Source organism: Centropristis striata, chromosome 11 (genome assembly GCF_030273125.1).
Source record: "Centropristis striata isolate RG_2023a ecotype Rhode Island chromosome 11, C.striata_1.0, whole genome shotgun sequence".
Taxonomy (NCBI): Eukaryota; Metazoa; Chordata; class Actinopteri; order Perciformes; family Serranidae; genus Centropristis; species Centropristis striata.
The window spans coordinates 15,271,390-15,291,431 of NC_081527.1; the positions used below are offsets into that span (position 1 = coordinate 15,271,390).

Here is a 20,042-nt window from a genome sequence, read left to right on the forward strand (position 1 = left end):
TCAGCACAATGGAGTCTTGTTTGGTGCTGGGAACCGATTGAAGTTGGCCATTTCAATGTTGTTATGGAAACGAGATGAGATTGTGTGACAAGCAGACACTTATCACATTTAGCTGCTCTGCATCCAATCTGCTGAGATTCTGCTAATTGCCTCTTTTATGTGAACTGACCCGCGTGCCCCAATTTTCCCTTTCATTCACTCTCTAGTCTTTCTTTCTTTCTTTCTTTCTTTCTTTCTTGCTTTCTTTCTTTCTTTCTTTCTTTTCTTCTTCCTAACTCCGTCCCTTCCCATCATCCCCTCTTTCTCTCCTTGTGTCTCACTTGATCCTGACACTGTAAGCGATGATGTCACATTCTCCAGTGTGAGGTGAAAGCTACTATTTTGCTCCTGCGGTCTGGGTTAAGAGCCCACTCACTGAGATAAGAGAGCATTGTTTACTTGGCCCAGCCTTGTTACTACTCCCACACACACACACACACACACACACACACACACACACGCTCACACACGGAGAGCTCTACAGCACAATCTGCTTGGCTTTTCTGTGACACTTTACAGAATGTACTGTACAGTCGCGACCAGTTATGGAGAACTGTATGTGGCGCAGTCGGAGTCTTAAACTCATGCTGGTGGTGTTAAAAAGACCTTAAAGAGTAAACTTTGACACAGTGAGGTGTTGTGCACCTTATCGGGTGATTTATTCAGCTATATGCAGTGTAATTCGCCATAATATCACTTATACATTTCACTTTTATCTATTTATCTATTGGTTATCTATCTATTTATTGTTAATTGCAATACTCTTTCTTGTGTGCATTCAAATTGTTTTGCTTCTCCTGATTAAAAAAAACAGCATTATGTTAATTTTACCATACCTTATGGTATCCATACTGTACTGCAGCATCAATTATGCTCCCACATTTGCCACCAAACTCATCAAAGCCATTTATAGACAGATTCTGTCAGTGCAAACAGCTGGCACAGATGTTCACCACCACTATTTTGGTCATTGCTATAGAATCTCATATTTGTATTTTTCTTTTATACATACATGTTGTTAAGACTGCATCAAACTATGGTGTGTTATGATTAGCATGGGTAGAATTTTATTGTTTATTTGTTGTAGGGCTGAATGAATAATCCTAATTTTATCAAAACTGCAATATGGACTAAGTGTAATATTCAAATTTATTTTAAAGGAAAAATATGTTTCAAAATACCTGAATGAAGTATTTTAGTGCTACAGAGAAGTCCCGGCCTAAAAACCATATTCTACAGACTTAAGAATACTAAATAAATAATAATATTTATATTAAGGAATATTGATTTAAATATTTGTTTGGTAGAGATCCTTGGGAGGGAAAAATAAGTTATTATTGCGATTTAATATATTTTCCCAAATGATTCAGCCCTAATTTGTTGGCCATTCCATTATGTATAGAATAAAGTATTTATTTTTTTAAACTCATATGCCCAACTTAAAAAACTTTTCCTTAAACCTGAAAAACACAATCTCTGTATTTTTATCCATCACCAAATACTCTTATCTCTCTTTTTAAATTGCATTTGCAACAGTCCCAGATCCTCGTTTGCTGTGGACACTATTAATTGAGGTTTAATTAAATTGAGGTGCCAATAAATCTGCATCTTGGAAAGATGTATTTTTTCTTGACACAAACACACACAACATCCCACTCATCACCTGTCACTGCTCATGTATCTCCATCAGGGCTCTTTTAATTTGGCCTAACTCTTCTCAATTTGGGCATCTTGTTTTTCTACCATTTTCTACCATATTACATTGTGTCGCCATATTCGCTTATTATTTTTCTTTCTCTCACTTGCAGAGTTGTGGCAGGTTTTCACAGCATATGCTGTGCAGAGGAGAGAAAGAAAACTTTAAATACACCTCCTCCTTTTTTTCCTCACTCCACTTTCTCACACAGTCTGCACCATCAGTCTACGTACCGGTACTTCATGCCGGTGAGCTTGGCGGTGGATTCCTTGAGGTTGTGGTGGTAGCGGTGGGTGAAGGAGCCCAGGCTGCGAGCTATCAGGGCCACAGTGCGGAAGCGGGCGCGAGCCTGGCTGGCTGTGTTGGGGCTGGTGGCATTCTGCTTGCTGTGCTCGCCGTTACGCGGGGCCTTCAGCCCGTGGTCCGTACATGCAAAGGACACCTGCATGGCTGTTGGCAAAGGCCACTAGAGCTGCTCCGAGACAAACAAAGGCTTGTTTGTGTCCTTAAAGCACTTAACAGTCCTTTTTTGTTTGTAGATTTTGATCTTATGTGAAGTAGAAAGTCAGTGATCCGGGCCAGTTCTGCCTTGTGCTGCTAAATCTCATATGGAAATCACAGGCAGGAATGATGGGAGCATAGGATCTGTTTCTTTTAGGAGAAGAATCTCAAGCTGATGCCTATGTCAAGATCAGACATAGCAGCAGTGCAGTCCTGGTCAGTGTGTGAGGAGCTGAGACGGGGATCCTGTGCCGGTCTGACTCCACCTGAATATATGAGAGAGGATGGAGATGGAGGGAGAAGGATGAAGGAGAAGAGGCAGTGAATGAGTCGCTGAAAGAGTCGCCCACTTGGGTTATTGGGGGGAGGGTTAAAGGTGTGAGAAGAAGAGGAAAATGTCCTGCTTAACCACAAAGATGAGAAAAACCTCTACTTTCTTATCCCGGGCTTTTGTCTCTAGTTTTCTGTTCACATCTCTATACTGCTTCGACGAGGCAATATGAAGAATGAGAGCAATTCTGCCCTAGTTTTTCTTGCCTTTTCTCTTTCTTCTTTCCTTACCTCATGCTATACAAACTGCTGTGCACTTATTTTGGATTAGTGAATTTCGGTTCCAAATCCTTGCCTCTAATTCCTCTTTTAATGCGTTTCTCTTTAGGGTGTCTGGAAGGTTTTGTCGGCGGCCAGGAGTTGTGAGTATCTGGGGAGTCTTTCATGCCCTCCAACCGCGGCTAAGCCTTTTAGTCAAACACCTGGAGTGAGGAGAGTAACACTGCACCACAACACTGGGCTGTTTGACACTGTACACACTTTCACAACCCCACACTTAATCACAGACACCCTCTAACTCCTGCCACGAATCTAACAATATAAGGTCATGCTTTCACAGAAAAGCAAATGAACAATCACAAATCTTGTCTGGCATTTGCCTCCACTGAAAACACACACAGTTAAATCTTGACTGATGCAAGTGTTCTTACACACAGTGAGTTGAAACAAGGATGAGATTCTTGATTGACGTGTGCCCTCCTGCAACTTTGAGAGGAATCAAGCGTTGTTACACAGCAAGCAGAGGCCCCGCAAAGATCCGCATCCCAACAGAAAGCAGCAGCAGCGTTTCCAGCAGCTGTCCTCAAGACCCGGCAAACAGCCTTGTCCCGTCTCCAAAGTCCTCGGACGAGTAACACAGCTTTTATGGTCCCCGGCTTTGCAGCAAAAATGCCCTGTTTGATAAAGGGACCCTGGAATGGTAAGAGACAAGCGGAGAGGAGAAGGAGGAGAAAGCAGGATGCATGGTACCTCACTTCAGGGAGAAGAGGAGGACAGATGCAGTGAGGAGGCGAGGACCAGCGCGTGCTGAGCGTAGGGAGAGTGAGCCAGGCACTGAATGAGGGAGAGAGGCAGTGTGTATAGGCTACTGGCTCTGACTGACTGGCTGAAAGAACTGCAGTGTTTTTCACTATGGCGCCACACACTCACAGAGAGAGAGAGAGAGAGAGAGAGAGAGAGAGAGAGAGAGAGAGAGAGAGAGGAAGAGGTTTATTCTGAATGGGAACCAAGGGAGCTGAGTTGATCTGTGTGTTTGTTTACTTCAGGCATGATGTTAAACTAGCATATGGTGGTTGATTACAGTAACCTACATGTGAACATCACAGGCACGCTTCACTTCACTGGTGATGACTTATGAGGCGTAATACTCTTTGTGTTGTCTGCCATTATAGTCAATACGCTCTTCACACTGCAGTTACATTTACAATCATGTAATAATCACTTACTTCCAATCTAACTGTTGTGTAAGGGTTTACACAACAGCAATTCATGTTTTGTACTCTGGTGAAATTTAAAGCTACAAAGAACCAAAAGGAGACCGACGCTGACACTAACGTCTCAGAGCAGATGTTAAGCTGCACAGTGAAATAAAGCAAAAAACCAGTGTTCAGGCAGCGCAGCTTCTTACTTTCCTCCCCCACTGAGCAGTAATGTGACAATGCAGGATTTCATGGTTCATTGAGCATCCACGATCCTCGAGGCCAGCACAGTTTTATTTATATCCTTGTGATTGCATCTGATAACAGCGAAAATCAGTTCGGCAGGGAGGGCCCCGTCATTTTTGATGCCGAAGTTGGCTTCTGGGTCAGTGCGGGGTGATTCAACTAAAAGGCTGTGTGATAAAATGTAATGTAGCCTATCTGAGTTCAAGTTATACCTTATTACTGTCTTTACAGACACTGTAGACTCAATGGTATGTTATGCTGCTAAACCTCTTTGGCACATGTCGTCCAGAGATCAAAATATGTGAAATTTGAGCTAATATCATGACTGGCGTTGACTTGTCTTTTTGGAGCTACAATAACTATTGAATTTTAAGGGATACTGCTCAATTTAACAATTCATAAGTCGTGTATTTAAGGCCCCAGGTGGTTTTTTTATGCTACAAGACATTAACATTTCAAAATAGGCAGCACAGATTAAACATGCATCAAGACTTCTGCACTACCTTTTACACTGCACCTTTCAGCGTACTGTTTAGCTGTAGTTAGAGCTTTAGTCTGATAGTTTTAGTCTGGTGTTAGTAGTCTAACAGAAGATGCTATAAAACTACAACTGTTTTCACAAGTACACTGATCTTGATGTGTAAAATCCTTTTACAAAAACTATAAAAAAGCAGTGTGCTGCCATTTCCACATCTTCTAAAGTGTCTTTGCCTGCTGGTAAACCCTGCTAAATCGTGTTCTGCAATGGTCTGCAGAGATATCCGCACAGTTGGACAAAGTTGAAAAAACATCCATATAATGTCAGCTTAAAGGCTACAACTTTCCTCCTGTCGATCCCATTTAAAAGTGTGTCAGTCAAAAGCGTCAACTAGAACTGTTACATTCTCGGCTGGAATCCCCAACAGGCGATAGCGCTGTTACCCTGAGGCAAACCTCTCTGCTTTAATTGCTCCAGTAAGAAGCTATAATAGAGTTCTGAAACTCTGTTGCTAAGACACAAACCTCCATACGGCGAGTGTGCACATGTTGAAATAGATGAGGCACCATGACGCTGCACTGAGGAGAGATAAAAACCTCTAACCTTACCCTGGATTCCCCACAGTGTGAACATCTGTCAGCTTGATAGCACTGACAGTGATGCTTCTATACATATGCAGAGAACAGTGATTGTTCCCACCTGTAATAGCCACTCTCAGCAACATTGCATCCCATGTCACACAATTACAGCTCGGTAAACTCAAAGTCTGCTGTTTGACAGAAGACAGTGTTGCACATTTAGTCTTGTGTTAAAAAGGCTATTCGATGTCTGAAAGATGCTTGTCCTTATCAGCACTAACCTCCTGTTGAGAGAATGAGAGATGATGAGGGGGAAAACCTTTCCAAGCTGTCTCTGACGTCACTGCTGCAGTCTCTTCTTTCTCTATGTATTTTCCTCTGCATTCCCCTCTTTTCGCTCACATCTTCTGTCCGTCTATTATCTCATTTCCCCCCCACACCTCCTCTCCCTTCTCTCCTCCCTAAATCACAATTTAACACAGCACGCTCCCTCACTCCAAGTCCATAGTCTTCCCCCCTGTGCTGCAGATTAGACCGGCAGCGCATATGATTGTGATGCACTGTGCGTACAACACCACAGAGGAAGAATTGGTTGTTTAATAAGCCCTAATAGGGTGATACTGACTCTGTATAGACGTAATGGTCACAGTTATTAAGCGCTACAAATTTCACTCCGGGCCAGCAAACATGCATGAAATATTGATGCAGGAGCTTGACTCTGAATCTGACGGGAGGGGACAATATGAGAGGGATTTGCCTGAAAATGCAAGGTCATCGTCATCACCGCCATCCTTCACCAAGACCACCACATTTTTGTCAACTACTTAATATATAACGTCATCCACCATTGTGGCATTTCCCATTATCACCATTGGCATCATTATCAGCTTCTGCCACGACCTCAGTTTGAAAGCGCCGCATACGGTGACACTGATGGAGGCTGACATCTGTATTGTAGCAGCCCCTACAGAAGCCTGGTGACCTTATGCATCTGCCCAGCAGGCATATGGCCTCACAGAGAGGGATATTGAATGATAAAGGAAGGTGGATGCAGAGCTATTTATTTTCTCATGGTGAAGCACTTAGTGGCTCATAGATTACATATTGATGGAATGTTTATGTTCATGCAGATTTTTAACCTCAGGAGAAATGGCTTAAAAGACCACATTGGAGTTTTAGCCTTTAGATTAGATATAGATTTACTTTAAACATGTAAAAAAAAGGCAATTTTCCACCTCAGTGCCCTGATACACACCTCAAGTCTAACAGAAATGAAACATGAAAAACAAAAACAATTCAATCAGTTCCCCTTCTCCGAACCATCCATTTCATATCTATTCAATATGTTGTATTGCATCTTATAGGTTTACTTTTTCTTTTACAATCAACTGAAATGTGCAGAAATTGAAAAAGCTGCAGAAAAAAACCTCCACTGTGGAAAACAAAAGTTTGGGATTTGCTGTGATTAGGTTCAAAGAGATATACGATATATGATTGAATTTATAAATTGACAATTGATTTATTAATTTCTGAAAAGATCTGAAAACAAACAACGCTTTGGTTTTATATGGATGAAACAAATGAGATGTTACATGTTCGTTGGTAAAAAATAATGGTAAAAGCAACAGATTCATTTTAGTAATGTTGGATGGAGCAAATCCAGCTGTTCCCCCCTGCTGCCAGTCTTACGCAAAGTTAAGCAAATAGCCTACATCTGTTTTCTTTAATGTCAGTATATTGAACAAAATATGTGAAAAATTAGTGTCAAAGGAAGGTAATTGAATGACATATCTGATCATCACTGCTGAAAGCTTTCTGTCTTCCTGCTTTACCATGACAATTAGCTCAACCATTAGCCCTATACTTCATTACTTATTCAAATCCTCAGTCTATCCACAGCACTGAAACCTGCCGAAGGTTTGGTGGCCTCATGTGCCTTAAACGTCAAGTCTAATTGCAGCTGGGAATTAGTGCTCAGTCTCGCTGTGCTAAGAAGGACTCTTTCTTATCAGGAGATGATGAAAGCATTAGGTATTTAACAGGACAGGGACCCCACTGAGCAGAGTTAAACTTTAATCCTTACTTCCAGTGGTTTATAAATGACACAAATTGGCAAACAGACTGCTGTTTACCCTGATTGGCCTTAAGTGCATAGTTTGGATTTTTTAAGTTAGATTGTTCAGAAATCAGAGTATATTTATAATATACATTACTGTGCAAAAGTTTTAGGCAGGTGTGAATAAATGCTGTAAAATAAGAATGCTTCAAAAATAGAAATGTTAATAGTTTATTTTTTATATATTAACAAATGCAGGGTGAGTGGCAGAAAAAAAATCTAAATCAAATCAATATTTGGTGTGAGGTTTTTTTTTTACACCTGAATATGACTTTTGCACAGTACTGTATGTATGTTGTATAACATTTATTTAACAATTACGGTTGTAGTAGACCATCGTCTCCTGTTTAATGCAAGTTAGAATTGCTGTTTTACCAATGGAGTCTGGTGGCTCTGACGAGGGCTCCAGTCTCTCCTGTGTAATAAATGAAAAATAAATTTCTGCTGTCCCGGTCCACAGCAGTACATTGCTTAGCTTTTGTGTCATTACACCGTACGCCTGCTTCTCCAAACTGGGGGCGTGCTGACCGCCATCCACTGTAGGTAATAAACCTACTATGGGTCAGTACCTCTTATAATGTCACTTCAAAAAATCTGATATATCCCTGTAAATTCTAATTAATCATTTAACAGATCAATTAAATTTACAGTTCATTCAGCAGGATCAACATGATGCAAGTAATGTAAAACTGTAAATCTCCAACTCATAATGCATCCTGGCCTGAATTTATGGCATTTATGCACTGAATCCATTTGAGTTTTTAAACCCTTCTTCAGAACATAATATCCTACCTGAACACCATGCTGGCTCTAGGTTGGGTAGCTGCCTGGAAAAAATGGCTGTGCACTTGAAGAAGCTCCTCCAAACCCTGCTGCTCTCGAGGTCTGCTGGCTTCGAAGCTTCCTGGAAGGCAGCTGGTGGGGCTCGAAGGGTGCACCCTGGTCCCTGCCCCCTGCCTCTGCTGGATGGAACTGGGGCAGCGATCCAGCCTCGGCCCCCCTCTCTGTCGGGGCACGGGGATCTCACTGCATGCTGCCTTGAGATACATGTTTTAGAAACAGCCTTGTCTCCCACAAGCTGATGGGAGACTTTCTTTAGTTAGCAAAGCCTTTTCAATATATTTAGTAATCCTGCGGAGAGAATGCAGCCTAAAAACATCTCCATGTAAGTACAATGCAATGCTGGTCATGCGGGACCACAAAGGTTACCCGAGGTTTGCTGGAGAGTTTTTTTGTCATGGGTGATTTGGAGTAATACCACAACATAATTTCCACAAATATATCAGACAAAGTAAACATGTTTAAAGACAGCAAGACGAGCAGACACAGATGCACATAAATAAAATTAACATACTAAAAGTATCAAAGGAGACAAAAGAGAGGGAGCCAGAAACTCTGCGTGCCATACCTGTGATGTCAACTTTATTCTTAGATGATTGACAAATTAAAAGACAAAGGCAGCTTTTGTTTGAGCTCCTGGCGGCTCCAGCGAGAGAAGCCTGTTTGTCTGTGAGGCAAGCCGAACAAAGCCAGAGGGATATTTCTGTCTACTTGTACTTGTCAGGAATACTTTCTTAATACATTTGTTGCATGTCCAGCTGATTCAAGTTACAGCGCAGAGCAAAATCCTACTCCGGGAATAATCAGTCTTAACAAATAATTACATGATGACAGAAATGCAGCAGGTCTGTTGGGTTAATTCACTGTAAATACACAGATACCACAATCTTTTTTAAGAGACACATGAAAATAAAACACCATGTGTATTACCAACAATACAGATGTGAGATCTAATGTTTGGTATACAACATTTAATGTACTCCGGTGCGATTATATCCCTTTCAGAAGCATTATAATCCAGCATGGAACAGCCTTTTTAGAATCTCAATAAAACCAATACACTTTTGTGAATATAAATCAAATATTTCATATATTTCAAATTAAAAGGAGTTGTTATTGGCAGAAGATAACCCGTGATGCATTCAGTTGACTCTGTTGACAAATCAGAGACCATTTATGTATGTCTATGACCAGAACGAGAAGTCAAACTGCAGTCTTGTATGCAACACGACACACAGCCCTTGAGGTAAATTCTGGGATAACATACTTATTTTAATCCAAACCATGATCTTTTCCTAAACCTAACCAAGTGATTTTGTCCCTAATCCTGGCCTGGACAGTGCAGTGGTAATGTGCAGAAACAAAAAACCTCAGCACCTCTAGTACTTATAGTCAACAGGTTTTTGTTACATGCCTGAAATAAGATCTGTGGTTAACACAACTTTAAGAGTTTTTCACGTTTTGTGCTATGCCAAAAATAGGTAAATAAATAACTAATACATTTTTAAGCCTTCAGTCTTTTACATTGTCCAGCTTCTATCTCACACTGACATGCCGTCACAGTTTTTGTATGCTCCAAATATAGCATAATGATTGTTATCAAGTGATGTTGCTAATGGCAAACTTGGCGAGAGCAAACCACACTTAAAGTCAGGTCAGCATTTTTATTGATTTTTATCGACTTCTTGTTCTGGAACGCGGTAAACTTAGAGGGGACGTCATTCCAAGTTCTGATTTCCAAGATAAAGGGAACGCATAATAATAAATCAAGACTATGTCACTTTTCAAACAAGAAATTACAATAATATTGGAAATATTCCTCTTACGAATAAAAGTTGAATTTAAAAGCATTAAACTGACCGTTGTTCATTTCAATATATTGGAGGATTTTGCTGCTAGGGGCTTATGTGGTCTACTATGACCAGAAGCTTATGGCAGCTTATGTTAGAAAACATGAGAAAAATATTGATTTTACTGATTTTATGACTACTGATTTTATGACTCTTTATCTTAATCTTATTTGTGCACTGTTACACCACTTTTAAGCAAGTCACGGGTAACATTTATATTTATTTTAACTCTTTACTGTCCATAAAGACTTCATAAATCTGGAAGTTTAGGCAATTTTTCGGGTAAAATGCTTTCTATGAACACATTTTTTTACTTTAATTATCTACTTAACAGCTCTCTTATTGGTAGATTATGTCACACACTGCTGTCACTTATAAACTGTGTAAATATTATTATTATTATATATAAAAGTGTCTTGTTATTCTCTGACCTCTTTGTGGTCCTAGTTTAAAGTTATATTTTTTTTTAAATTAAAAAATAAAGACATATTTTAGCTTTTAGCTTTTATCAACCCCACGTAAAACCATTTGCTTGCCTCGTGAATGCATGAATTTTGTAATTTGTCTGCATTATTTGTGGGTAAGGAAGTGGTAGAGTTAATTTTCTAAATGTAAATATATTAATGTAAAGCATATGCCTACAGTATATCTTACAAGTTAAGTTACATGTGAGTACCCCCTCCTCTTATTGAGTTGTACCGGTCTGCCCTCTTGTGAACAGAGAGAATACAGCAGCCTGATCTGAGGAAACATTCAGTTTTTCTTTCCGATGCAGTATCAAGCCCGAAGAGTCATATTTGTAGATTTTGTACTTTGCTAATCCAGAAAAGGAACACACAGCATTACAGAAACAATCAAAGATTAAAGTGGATCCATGCACACACAGGCCTACCAACAGGAAACACACTTCATTCATTCACAGGCCCAGGCGTACAAGTAAATAGGCTAAAAAATGGAAATAAAATGTGTGGGGGGGGAGCTGAGAGCACCTCTGTGTGTCTGCTGTGTCCTCCCACTCAGCGTGCAGTGTGAGAGGCAGAGCATTTATTCCATTTCAGTCCCTGGATATGTGAGGTCTTTTCTTCACTGTTCCCTCCAAGACCATCATGACTTGGTTACAATCTGACTCCTGCAGGCAGCGAGGCAACGCTACGAGAAAAATCAGACTCTAGAATCGGAAGCAACTGTGGTCAATCACGTGCAAATGCCTTCACTTACTGTCAGGGATCGGCACTTGTCACGTTTTAGTGTTGATTTATTTGCAGCGTGTTGTATCACATACTGTCTTATCTTTCTCATAACCTCTTATATGGTTATTGTTTTATATCTTGTTTTTCCTTCACTTACTGTCAAGGATCGGCATTTGTCACGTTTCAGTGTTTGTGTATTTGCAGTGTGTTCCTGTATCACATACTGTCTTATCTATCTAGTAACCTCTTATATTGTTATTGTTTTTTATCTTGTTTTCTACCTTATCTTAGTGCCACCATAAAGCACCACGTGAAAGTTATAAACAAATAAATGCTAAAGTTCAGAGACGAATATTCAAAAAACATCCTCTTCATATTGTTATATGTGAGTAATACTGAGTAAGATACGATTTAATTGTTCTGAACCAACTAATCAAAGCAAACAGAAATAACTGAATAATAGCCTCTATATGTCGCCGCTGCAACCTCAGTTAGGAGAAGCAGTTATGGATAGTTGAATGACTGTTGATGAAAGCAGATCATATGGTCTAGAATCAGTGCAGGTCAAGAAGAATACCTGTGATTATTGTGTAAATTGAAAAAATGTTGATTCATTGATATATTGTTGACTTTTATAGTGTTTTGATTAATAAAGCAACAGAGAACAGAAGGGAAATTTGTAAAAAAAATAAAAAAAATTAAAAAAAAAGATAACCAAAGACACCTTTGGTCAGCTACTTTCTTACCGTATCCTTTATAGGAGATTGTTTTTTTTGGTTCAAGAGCAGAAATGAACAGCTTTTGTTTTCTTGTTAATTTAAGGGTATTTCCTTGTTCGTGTGGTATATAAAGCAAAGTGTGGAGGAGGAGACAATGGCACAGAGATCCCCACCATGGAGCCGGCCTGTCCCTGTGCTGATGACATAACTGGGAGCCAGAAAAAACATTTGACCACTTGTTGTCATCTGAAGTAAACTGGAGGCCGAACTGAAAAACATTGAGAACACTGAGAAACAAGGATCTGAGGGTAGAGGTCCAAGGTAAGAATATACACTAACTAAGCCATCATTTTTTATTTTGCTGTGTTATTTCTATTGTTTTCAGCTTGGATCAGTTGTCTCTCAACAAAATACACAAGTTCTCTCATCCATTCTTCCAGTCCTCTCATACCACAGGACCGTTTCATATATTAGTGCCCCCACCAGTTCTCATACCTAAATGTAAAGGTTGCTGTTTTAAACAAGTGGTTAACATTGTCAAATTGTTGGGTTAGGTTTAACAACACTACATGATTAGGCACAGGAAAAGATTGTCTGGTGTAAAGTAACTGATTCTGGATGCTGCTAGCAACAAAAACAGTCCTACTCAGGCAGCCACAAATCAGGCAACTTTACATACAGAAAAGCCTTGATTTTAATTTTTTGGGTCAAGCGTTGAATATAAATCTTGATGGAAGCCAAAATCCTAACTATGACTCAAGAGTTACTAAACTGTTAAACACAATAGTAGCATAATTTCATTTGGTTTATTAATCACTCACTTTATGTTTTTTTTTGTGTGTTTCTATCTATCTATCTATCTATCTATCTATCTATCTATCTATCTATCTATCTATCTATCTATCTATCTATCTATCTATCTATCTATCTATCTATCTATCTATCTATCTATCTATTTAAGAGTGACTTGGTACCATTTCATGTTTTTACGGCATGACCTTGTACATGGTCTTATCTGAATTTAAAACAACTGTATGATTAAGAAGTTATAACTGGAAAACTTCATATGCTTGAAGTACTAACCAGGATGAATTTTGTAATTTAAGTATGATACAAACAGTAATAGACCAACAATAGTCCCCTGTGGCACCCTGTTTCTGAAGGGAAGAGTTTATTTTTATGTTCAATAAATATTAGCAATATGTACTGATGAAGAAACAAACTTTTTTTTTTTCTGAAATCAAATAACCTTGCAACAAACTTGTTTTTATCACTGTAAGTTAATTCAACAACTTAAAACGTACATTTATATTACACTATAAACTCTACACTATTTATTATTTGGTGACACTTCATACTAGGGGTGTTGCACGCAACATACAGATATACAGTTATCGATGCAGACTCTCACTTTACCTCTCTATAATCTTATTTATACTCATATTTTTTTTGCCAAAAAAAGAAACAACAATAAAGTTAAGTTAAATTTGACGGCTTCTTTTTTTCCAAATTACATAACTGTTATTATGATTTATTTTATTTATTATAGAAATATATATTATTTTTCCTACCAGGACGCTTTTTTCCCTACTACTACTACATGGTCATTTCATGTAATTTTGTGAGATCGGGTTGGATATTTATTTTTTTTTGCAATATCATGCAGTGTCAATCTGATCATCAATCATGACAGGCCTACTTCACATACATCAGTTTTTAGTTTGAAGAGCTTGATTAATTGTGGTGTACATGTAATCACCTTAGATCTACAACTGCAAGAAAATCCTGATTGATGTGTAATTAATTGTAAGCTATTGGTATTAGGGTTGCAAAAAAAACTTTCCCTGTAAATTAACTGGAATTTATCAGAATAAATGTGAATAAACCGGGAATTTACTAAATTGAAGCTTGGCCCTTAACAGGGAATTTAAATATAGACGGGGAAAAGATATTTTAACATAATCTTGACTGAAACAGCCAGATTTCATGCAAGTACACTTCTGTGCTATTACTGCAGTACTACTGAGGCCACGCCCCTATAAAGGACACGCCCCCTACATGCAGTGTGCATTCCTCTATCTCATGTTCAACATTTACATGTTCAATTCAACATTTACATTGTTAATTAGACTTTTTTGGAGGGAGAGGGGCTCCTTTCATTTGACATTTTAAATGGTACTTTTCTGGGGATTTTTGGAGGCGGGAGTGGGGTCATTTTACTTTTTTAAAGGGGTGGGGTTCAATGACAGAATTGATTGTTCAATAAAATAATTTGAACTTGATAAAGTTCTACTTACAAATAAATCTGTTGAAATGTCTTTTTTTATTTTTTATTTTTGAATGTTTCCAAAATTCACCAGCTTAACTTCCCATTTTCCACCCCTTTGCAACCCCAACTAGTATAAACAGGACTCCATATCCTTATTTCTCCTCTTCAGCTGTACCTGGCTGCCCCCTTGTAGACAGAGAGGCTACAGTAGTCATATCCAAGGAAACATTCAGTTTTACATCCACATATTAAGCCTTAAGAGTCTATAGTTTTATTGGGTAACATTTGTTAATTATATTTCTCAACATGTAAAGAAACATGCAGCCTTTCAGAGACATGAAGGGACCTCAAATCATGAAGATGGACATGGATGCATGCACACACACATACACACACACATACACTTATTCACAGGCCTAAGTGTATATGCTGAAAATGGAGATAAGATGTTTGATGAATGTGGGGGAGCTGAGAGCACCTCTGTGTGTCTGCTGTGTCCTCCCACTCAGTGTGCAGTGTGAGAGGCAGAGCATTTAATCTATTTCAGTCCCTGGATATGTGAGGTCTTTTCTTCACTGTTCCCTCCAAGACCATCATGACTCATCCACACTTGTACACAATCAGACTCCTGCAGGCAGCGAGGCAACGCTACGAGAAAAATCAGACCCTCAAATCGGAAGCAACTGTGGTCAATCACGTGCAAATGCCTTCACTTACTGTCAGGGATCGGCACTTGTCACGTTTTAGTGTTTATTTATTTGTAGTGTGTTGTATCACATACTGTCTTATCTTTCTCATTACCTCTTATACTATTATTGTTTTATATCTTGTGTTTCTCTTCTACCTTATCTTAGGGCCACCGTAAAGCAACATGTGAAAGTTATAAAGGAATAAATGCTAAAGTTCAGGGAAGAATATTCAAAAAAACATCCACTTCATATTGTAATATGTTAGTAATACTGATACAGTTCTGATCCACCAGGGCACAGAAAAACTGATAAATAACTGAATAATATCCATAATCTCATTTTCATGTAACTTCTCATGGTAAGTCGGTGGCATTTTGGAGTCTTTATCTGTATGTTAGATAGGATGGGCCTTTTAACACTGACATCACATTGACCTTTCTGACGTCTGTCAGCTGGGATTGGCTCCAGCACCGCAACTTGAGTTAGGAGAAGCAGTTATGGATAGTTAATGATTGAATGTTGATGAAAGCAGATCAGCGGGTCTAGAATCAATGCTTCAATCAATGATTAATGTGTAAATTGAGAAATGTTAATTTATTGATATAATGTTGACCTTTTAAGTGTTCCTATTAATAAAGCAGCTCTGATTGCAACCAGAAAAATGCTGCAATCATTAATAAAATAACTTGCCTGATAAACATTCAGCCCCTATCTTTTAAGTGAAGAGAAATTTTTAGCTTTTATATAACCAAAGACACCTTTGGTCAGCTACTTACTTATCGTATCCTTGATAAGAGATTATTTATTTGGGTTCATCAGTGAAGAAAGATCAGTGCAGAGAGCCGATCAAGACAAACAGAAGCCAGTGAAAGATAAAGGTAAAGGTAACTTTATTTGTACCCGAGGGTAGATTTGGTTGCAGTTAAAAAGAATTGGCTCCTTACACACACACGCAGACAACATTGACAGCATCGACAGACAGTGACATGAAAGTGACAACAGTATCCAGACATGGGAACATGGATTAAAAGCATACAAAAAGGTATTACTATCAAAAGATAAATAAATACTGAATACAAGTCATCATGGCAGATACAAAAAACAAGGTCAGAATAAGTAAGTAAATAAATAAATAAATAAATAGATGAAGAAGGCTGTACAGTCCATAGGTTAATAAGTTAGTGTATAGCTTAATTAATTACTTACTATTTAATGTTTTGACAGCTGAGGGAACAAAACTGCCTCTGTATCTCTTTGTTTTGCAGGCAGGCATTTTGTACCTACGGCCTGATAGGAGAAATTGAAATTCACCATATAGTGGGTGGGATCCATCTTCTAAGATAGACCCAGCTAGTCTCTGTAGCTGCCTTGTATGCAGGGATTCTGGGTTCAGCTGTGGCTCTCCAATCAGCCTACTAGCCCACCTCACAATTTGGTTCAGGGAATTCTTATTTTTTAGGGATAGGTTACTGAACCAAGACACCAGGCTAAAGGATATGACAGATTCAATGAAGCAGTGGTAGAACATGTTTAGCATTTTACTGTCAATGTGAAATGAGGAGAGTTTCCTCAGACAATATAAACGCTGAAACCGCTACGAGACAGCAACCAATGGCATGACTGGGGACAAAACACTCCCTGAGGGGAGCCAGTGGAGGAGCAGATCTGGTCAGACAGTACTCCATTGTGTCCTATTGGTTAAAAAGTCTAAAACCCAGCCAACAAGATTTTTACTCAAATCAAATTGCTCTAAAAGTCTTTCTGTTAAGATGTGGGGTTGAATTGTATTAAAAGCAGAAGAGAAATATATAAATAAAAGCTGAGCATGTGTTCCTTTACCTTCCAGATGTTTAAAAAGCATGTTCATCAGAGTGACTGTGGCATCCTCGACACCTCTGTGTGGCCTATAGGCCACATATCAGACTCTGTTTTCTTTAAAATTTAATTTCTCACTAATTTTTCAAAAGCTTTCATGACAATAGATGTCAGAGCAATAGGCCTAAAATCATTCAGAATTTTGGGGCAGCTTGTCTTGGGAACTGGAACGACTACCGCATCTTTCCAACATTTTGGGACATGCTGATTTTGAAGGGATTTATTGAAGATGTAATGAAATATTGGACTAAGTTCTCTAGAACACGAAGATGAAGACCTTCGTGGCTGTGTTGACTTTCTCTCTCGTCTACCTCAGTGTGGCTGAGGTTCAGCAGCTGGATCACCAATTTGTTGTCATCTTGAGAGAACTGGAAGAACAAACACTTTATTTTTTTCTGTGTGTGGGTTTAAAAAAAAATGTTTTCAGCTTTGATCAGTTAACTTTGAAACAGGTTAAACAGGTTTGTACGATATATGAAAAATGCTGCCATCGTTAATAAAAACTTGCCTGATAAAAATCCAGCCCCTATCTTTTAAGTTAAGAGAAATGTGTGACTTTTTTTGACCAAGGGTAATAAAACAATAACCAAAGAAACCTTTGGTCAGGTACTTGCTTATCGTATCCTTGATAAGAAATTGTTTATTTGGGTCAATCAGAGCAGAAATAGCAGCTTATATTTTCTGGTAAATTCAAGGGTATTTCCTTCTTCATGTGGTATATAAAGCAAAGTATGGAGAGCTGATCAAGACAAACAGAAGCCAGTGAAAGATGAAGACCTTCGTGGCTGTGTTGACTTTCTCTCTCGTCTACCTCAGTGTGGCTGATGTTCAGCAGCTGGATCACAGAGCAGGAGAAGACAATGGCACAGAGATCCCCAACATGGAGAAGGCCTCTGCTTGTGCAGGTGGCCTTACAGGAAGCATTTTGAGAGAACTGGAGACCAAACTGAAAAACACAGAGAAACAATTAGAGGATCTGAGGGGAGTGGTCCAAGGTAAGAACATACACTTACTAAGCCATAATTATGTTCCTATGTGTGTGTTGTTGTTTTTATCTGGGGTTTTTTGTTTGTTTTTTAGTTTGGATCAGTTAGCTTTAAACAAAATACACAAGTCCTCAAACTCATTATTCCTGTCCTCTAATACCACAGGAGTGTTTCATAAATTAGCTGATGCTGCATGTGACAAATAAATGCAAATACACATTGTAATAACTTGCTGTACAAACAACATGGTGTAATTTTTTTGGGAGTGTAGTCTCTCTCAATTAATAAACATTTTAATAATTCCTCACTTTCATATTCCTTCGCAGGTAATCGCGTGGCATTAGAGGATCTGAGGGGAGTGGTCCAAGGTAAGAACGTACACTTACTAAGCCATAATTATGTTCCTATGTGTGTGTTGTTGTTTTTATCTGGGTTTTTTTGTTTGTTTTTTAATTTGGATCAATTAGCTTTAAACAAAATACACAAGTCCTCAAACTCATTATTCCTGTCTCCTAATACCACAGGAGTGTTTCATAAATTAGCTGATGCTGCATGTGACAAATAAATGCAAATACACATTGTAATAATTTGCTGTACAAACAACATGGTGTAATTTTTTTGGGAGTGTAGACTCTCTTAATTAATAAACATTTTAATAATTCTTCACTTTCATATTCCTTCGCAGGTAATCGCGTGGCATTTGGAGCATCAATAGACAACAATGGAAATATTGGACCTTTTAACACTCACATCATACTGACCTACAAGAATGTGTACTCAAACACAGGCTCATACAACCCTGCAACAGGTAAGCTTAAACTGTAAATAAATACTGTCTTTAACTCTGGATGAAATTGAAAGTACAACAGATGTAACTCTCTGTTGATCGTCCACAGGCATCTTCACTGCTCCAGTCAGAGGAGTTTATTACTTCAGCTACTCTGGCCATAATAGTTCATCTAGACCAATGGGGCTGCACCTGATGAAGAATGGAGCACATATGGTTATGGTGTACAACCATGCTGCAGGAAACCGCTGGGAGACAGCAACCAATGGCATGACTCTACAGCTGGAAGTTGGAGATCAGGTGTACATGAGACTCATTGCGAACACCTGGATTTTTGATAATGGTAATCGCCACAGCACCTTCATTGGCTTTTTGTTATTCCCTCTGTAAGTGAAAGGGGAGTGCAGTGGTTTCTATCTAACCTGATGGTGTTAAATGAAACATTCCATTTCATTTTAAATGTGTCCAACATTTCCAGCAAGATGCTCTTGGCTGTGTTCACCAGCCACTCTGTAACCTTCTCTGTTAGCTGTTTGGTGCTGGGCAGATAATGTTGAGTGTCTTTATCCAAGATTTGTGTAAGTAAATGTTTGCTTAAGTGTTGATGTTGAAGGTAGAATCATTGTAAATATAAAAAATAGTAATGCATATCAAGAGGAATTCCTGTTGAAATGTGTACATTGAGGAATGCATATTCATTGATATTATGTTTGCATTAAAAGTGTTTTTTATCCATAAAGCTACTCTGACTCCAGCCTTTCATTTGATGTTAGCTAAAGTCATGATATAATTGTAATTAATAACAAAGCTCCAGTTTGTGTTTTCACTGATACACTCTTGTCAACTTCAGAAAACTGGAGACCAAACTAGAAAACAATGAGCCAGAGACTTGACTGAAAAAAATATCCAGCCTGACCTGTCTATCAGGGAATAGATAGCCTTCTTCCTTCTTCCGGAGTGTGCAGAGATCTGATCAAGACAAACACAAGCCAATGAAAGATGAACAGAGCAGGAGAATGCAATAGCAAAAACTTGAAATAGTACAAATACAATAACAGTTAAAGCACTTAACTCCTTGTAAAATCACAGAAAATAACCTAAATTAAAGAGAGTTTAAAGAGTTTAAAATAGTTGTGTCAGGCTGACGTTTCAAGCCGCAAAATTTACGCCTCTGTGATGTTTCGCCTGATGGGGGGTCCAAGTGATCCCGGCACTGAAAGGCCTTCGGAGGTAGAAAGAGAGTTAAAATTGGTGAGACTGTTCAATAACCTAATAACATAGGTAATACAATAAATTAAAGTGTTCTAATAAACGGGTTTGTACGGTATATGACCATTCAATTCACAATATTGATGCCAGAAAAATGCTGCCATCATTAAAAAGAAACTTGCCTGATAAATATCCAGCCCCTATCTTTTAAGTGAAGAGAAATGTG

General features: G+C 38.7%; 2 protein-coding genes across 7 annotated transcripts in view; one reads left to right on the forward strand and one right to left on the reverse strand.

Annotated features, from left to right (window-relative positions):
* kcnab1b (potassium voltage-gated channel subfamily A regulatory beta subunit 1b) overlaps window positions 1–8,451 on the reverse strand; it is a 42,290-nt gene extending 33,839 nt beyond the window's left edge. The window contains exons 1-3 of one of the 4 annotated variants that reach the window (XM_059344614.1): window positions 5,568–5,648; window positions 3,217–3,477; window positions 1,969–2,502 (exon numbers count right to left, since the gene is read on the reverse strand). In XM_059344614.1, the coding sequence (XP_059200597.1) occupies window positions 1,969–2,183 (215 nt within the window). In that variant the 5' untranslated portion in view covers window positions 2,184–2,502; window positions 3,217–3,477; window positions 5,568–5,648. Of the gene's footprint in view, window positions 1–1,968; window positions 2,503–3,216; window positions 3,626–5,567; window positions 5,649–8,194 lie in introns of those variants that run through there. The other 3 variants (XM_059344613.1, XM_059344612.1, XM_059344615.1) reach the window with 3 other exon arrangements.
* A 3,690-nt stretch (window positions 8,452–12,141) lies between these two features.
* LOC131980838 (complement C1q-like protein 2) lies at window positions 12,142–19,355 on the forward strand. Of its 3 annotated transcripts, XM_059345146.1 has the most exons (5): window positions 12,142–12,322; window positions 17,651–17,829; window positions 18,147–18,188; window positions 18,506–18,628; window positions 18,717–19,355. In XM_059345146.1, the coding sequence occupies exons 2-5, from the start codon at window positions 17,715–17,717 to the stop codon at window positions 18,995–18,997; spliced, it is 561 nt and encodes a 186-aa protein (XP_059201129.1). In that variant the 5' UTR covers window positions 12,142–12,322; window positions 17,651–17,714; the 3' UTR covers window positions 18,998–19,355. The 3 variants fall into 3 exon arrangements, with proteins under 3 accessions (XP_059201129.1, XP_059201127.1, XP_059201128.1); XM_059345144.1 differs by lacking the exon at window positions 12,142–12,322 and having other exon boundaries at window positions 17,590–17,829; XM_059345145.1 differs by lacking the exons at window positions 12,142–12,322; window positions 18,147–18,188 and having other exon boundaries at window positions 17,590–17,829.
* Window positions 19,356–20,042: the final 687 nt, after the last annotated feature.

What these genes read in the sequence shown, in the direction of transcription:
- LOC131980838 (XM_059345144.1), top strand. Translation starts at nt 17,604, where the DNA reads ATGAAGACCTTCGTGGCTGTGTTGACTTTCTCTCTCGTCTACCTCAGT. An exon ending in TCTGAGGGGAGTGGTCCAAG is followed by an intron (nt 17,830 to 18,146) that starts GTAAGAACATAC and finishes ATTCCTTCGCAG; the next exon opens with GTAATCGCGTGGCATTAGAG. An exon ending in CTCATACAACCCTGCAACAG is followed by an intron (nt 18,629 to 18,716) that starts GTAAGCTTAAAC and finishes GATCGTCCACAG; the next exon opens with GCATCTTCACTGCTCCAGTC.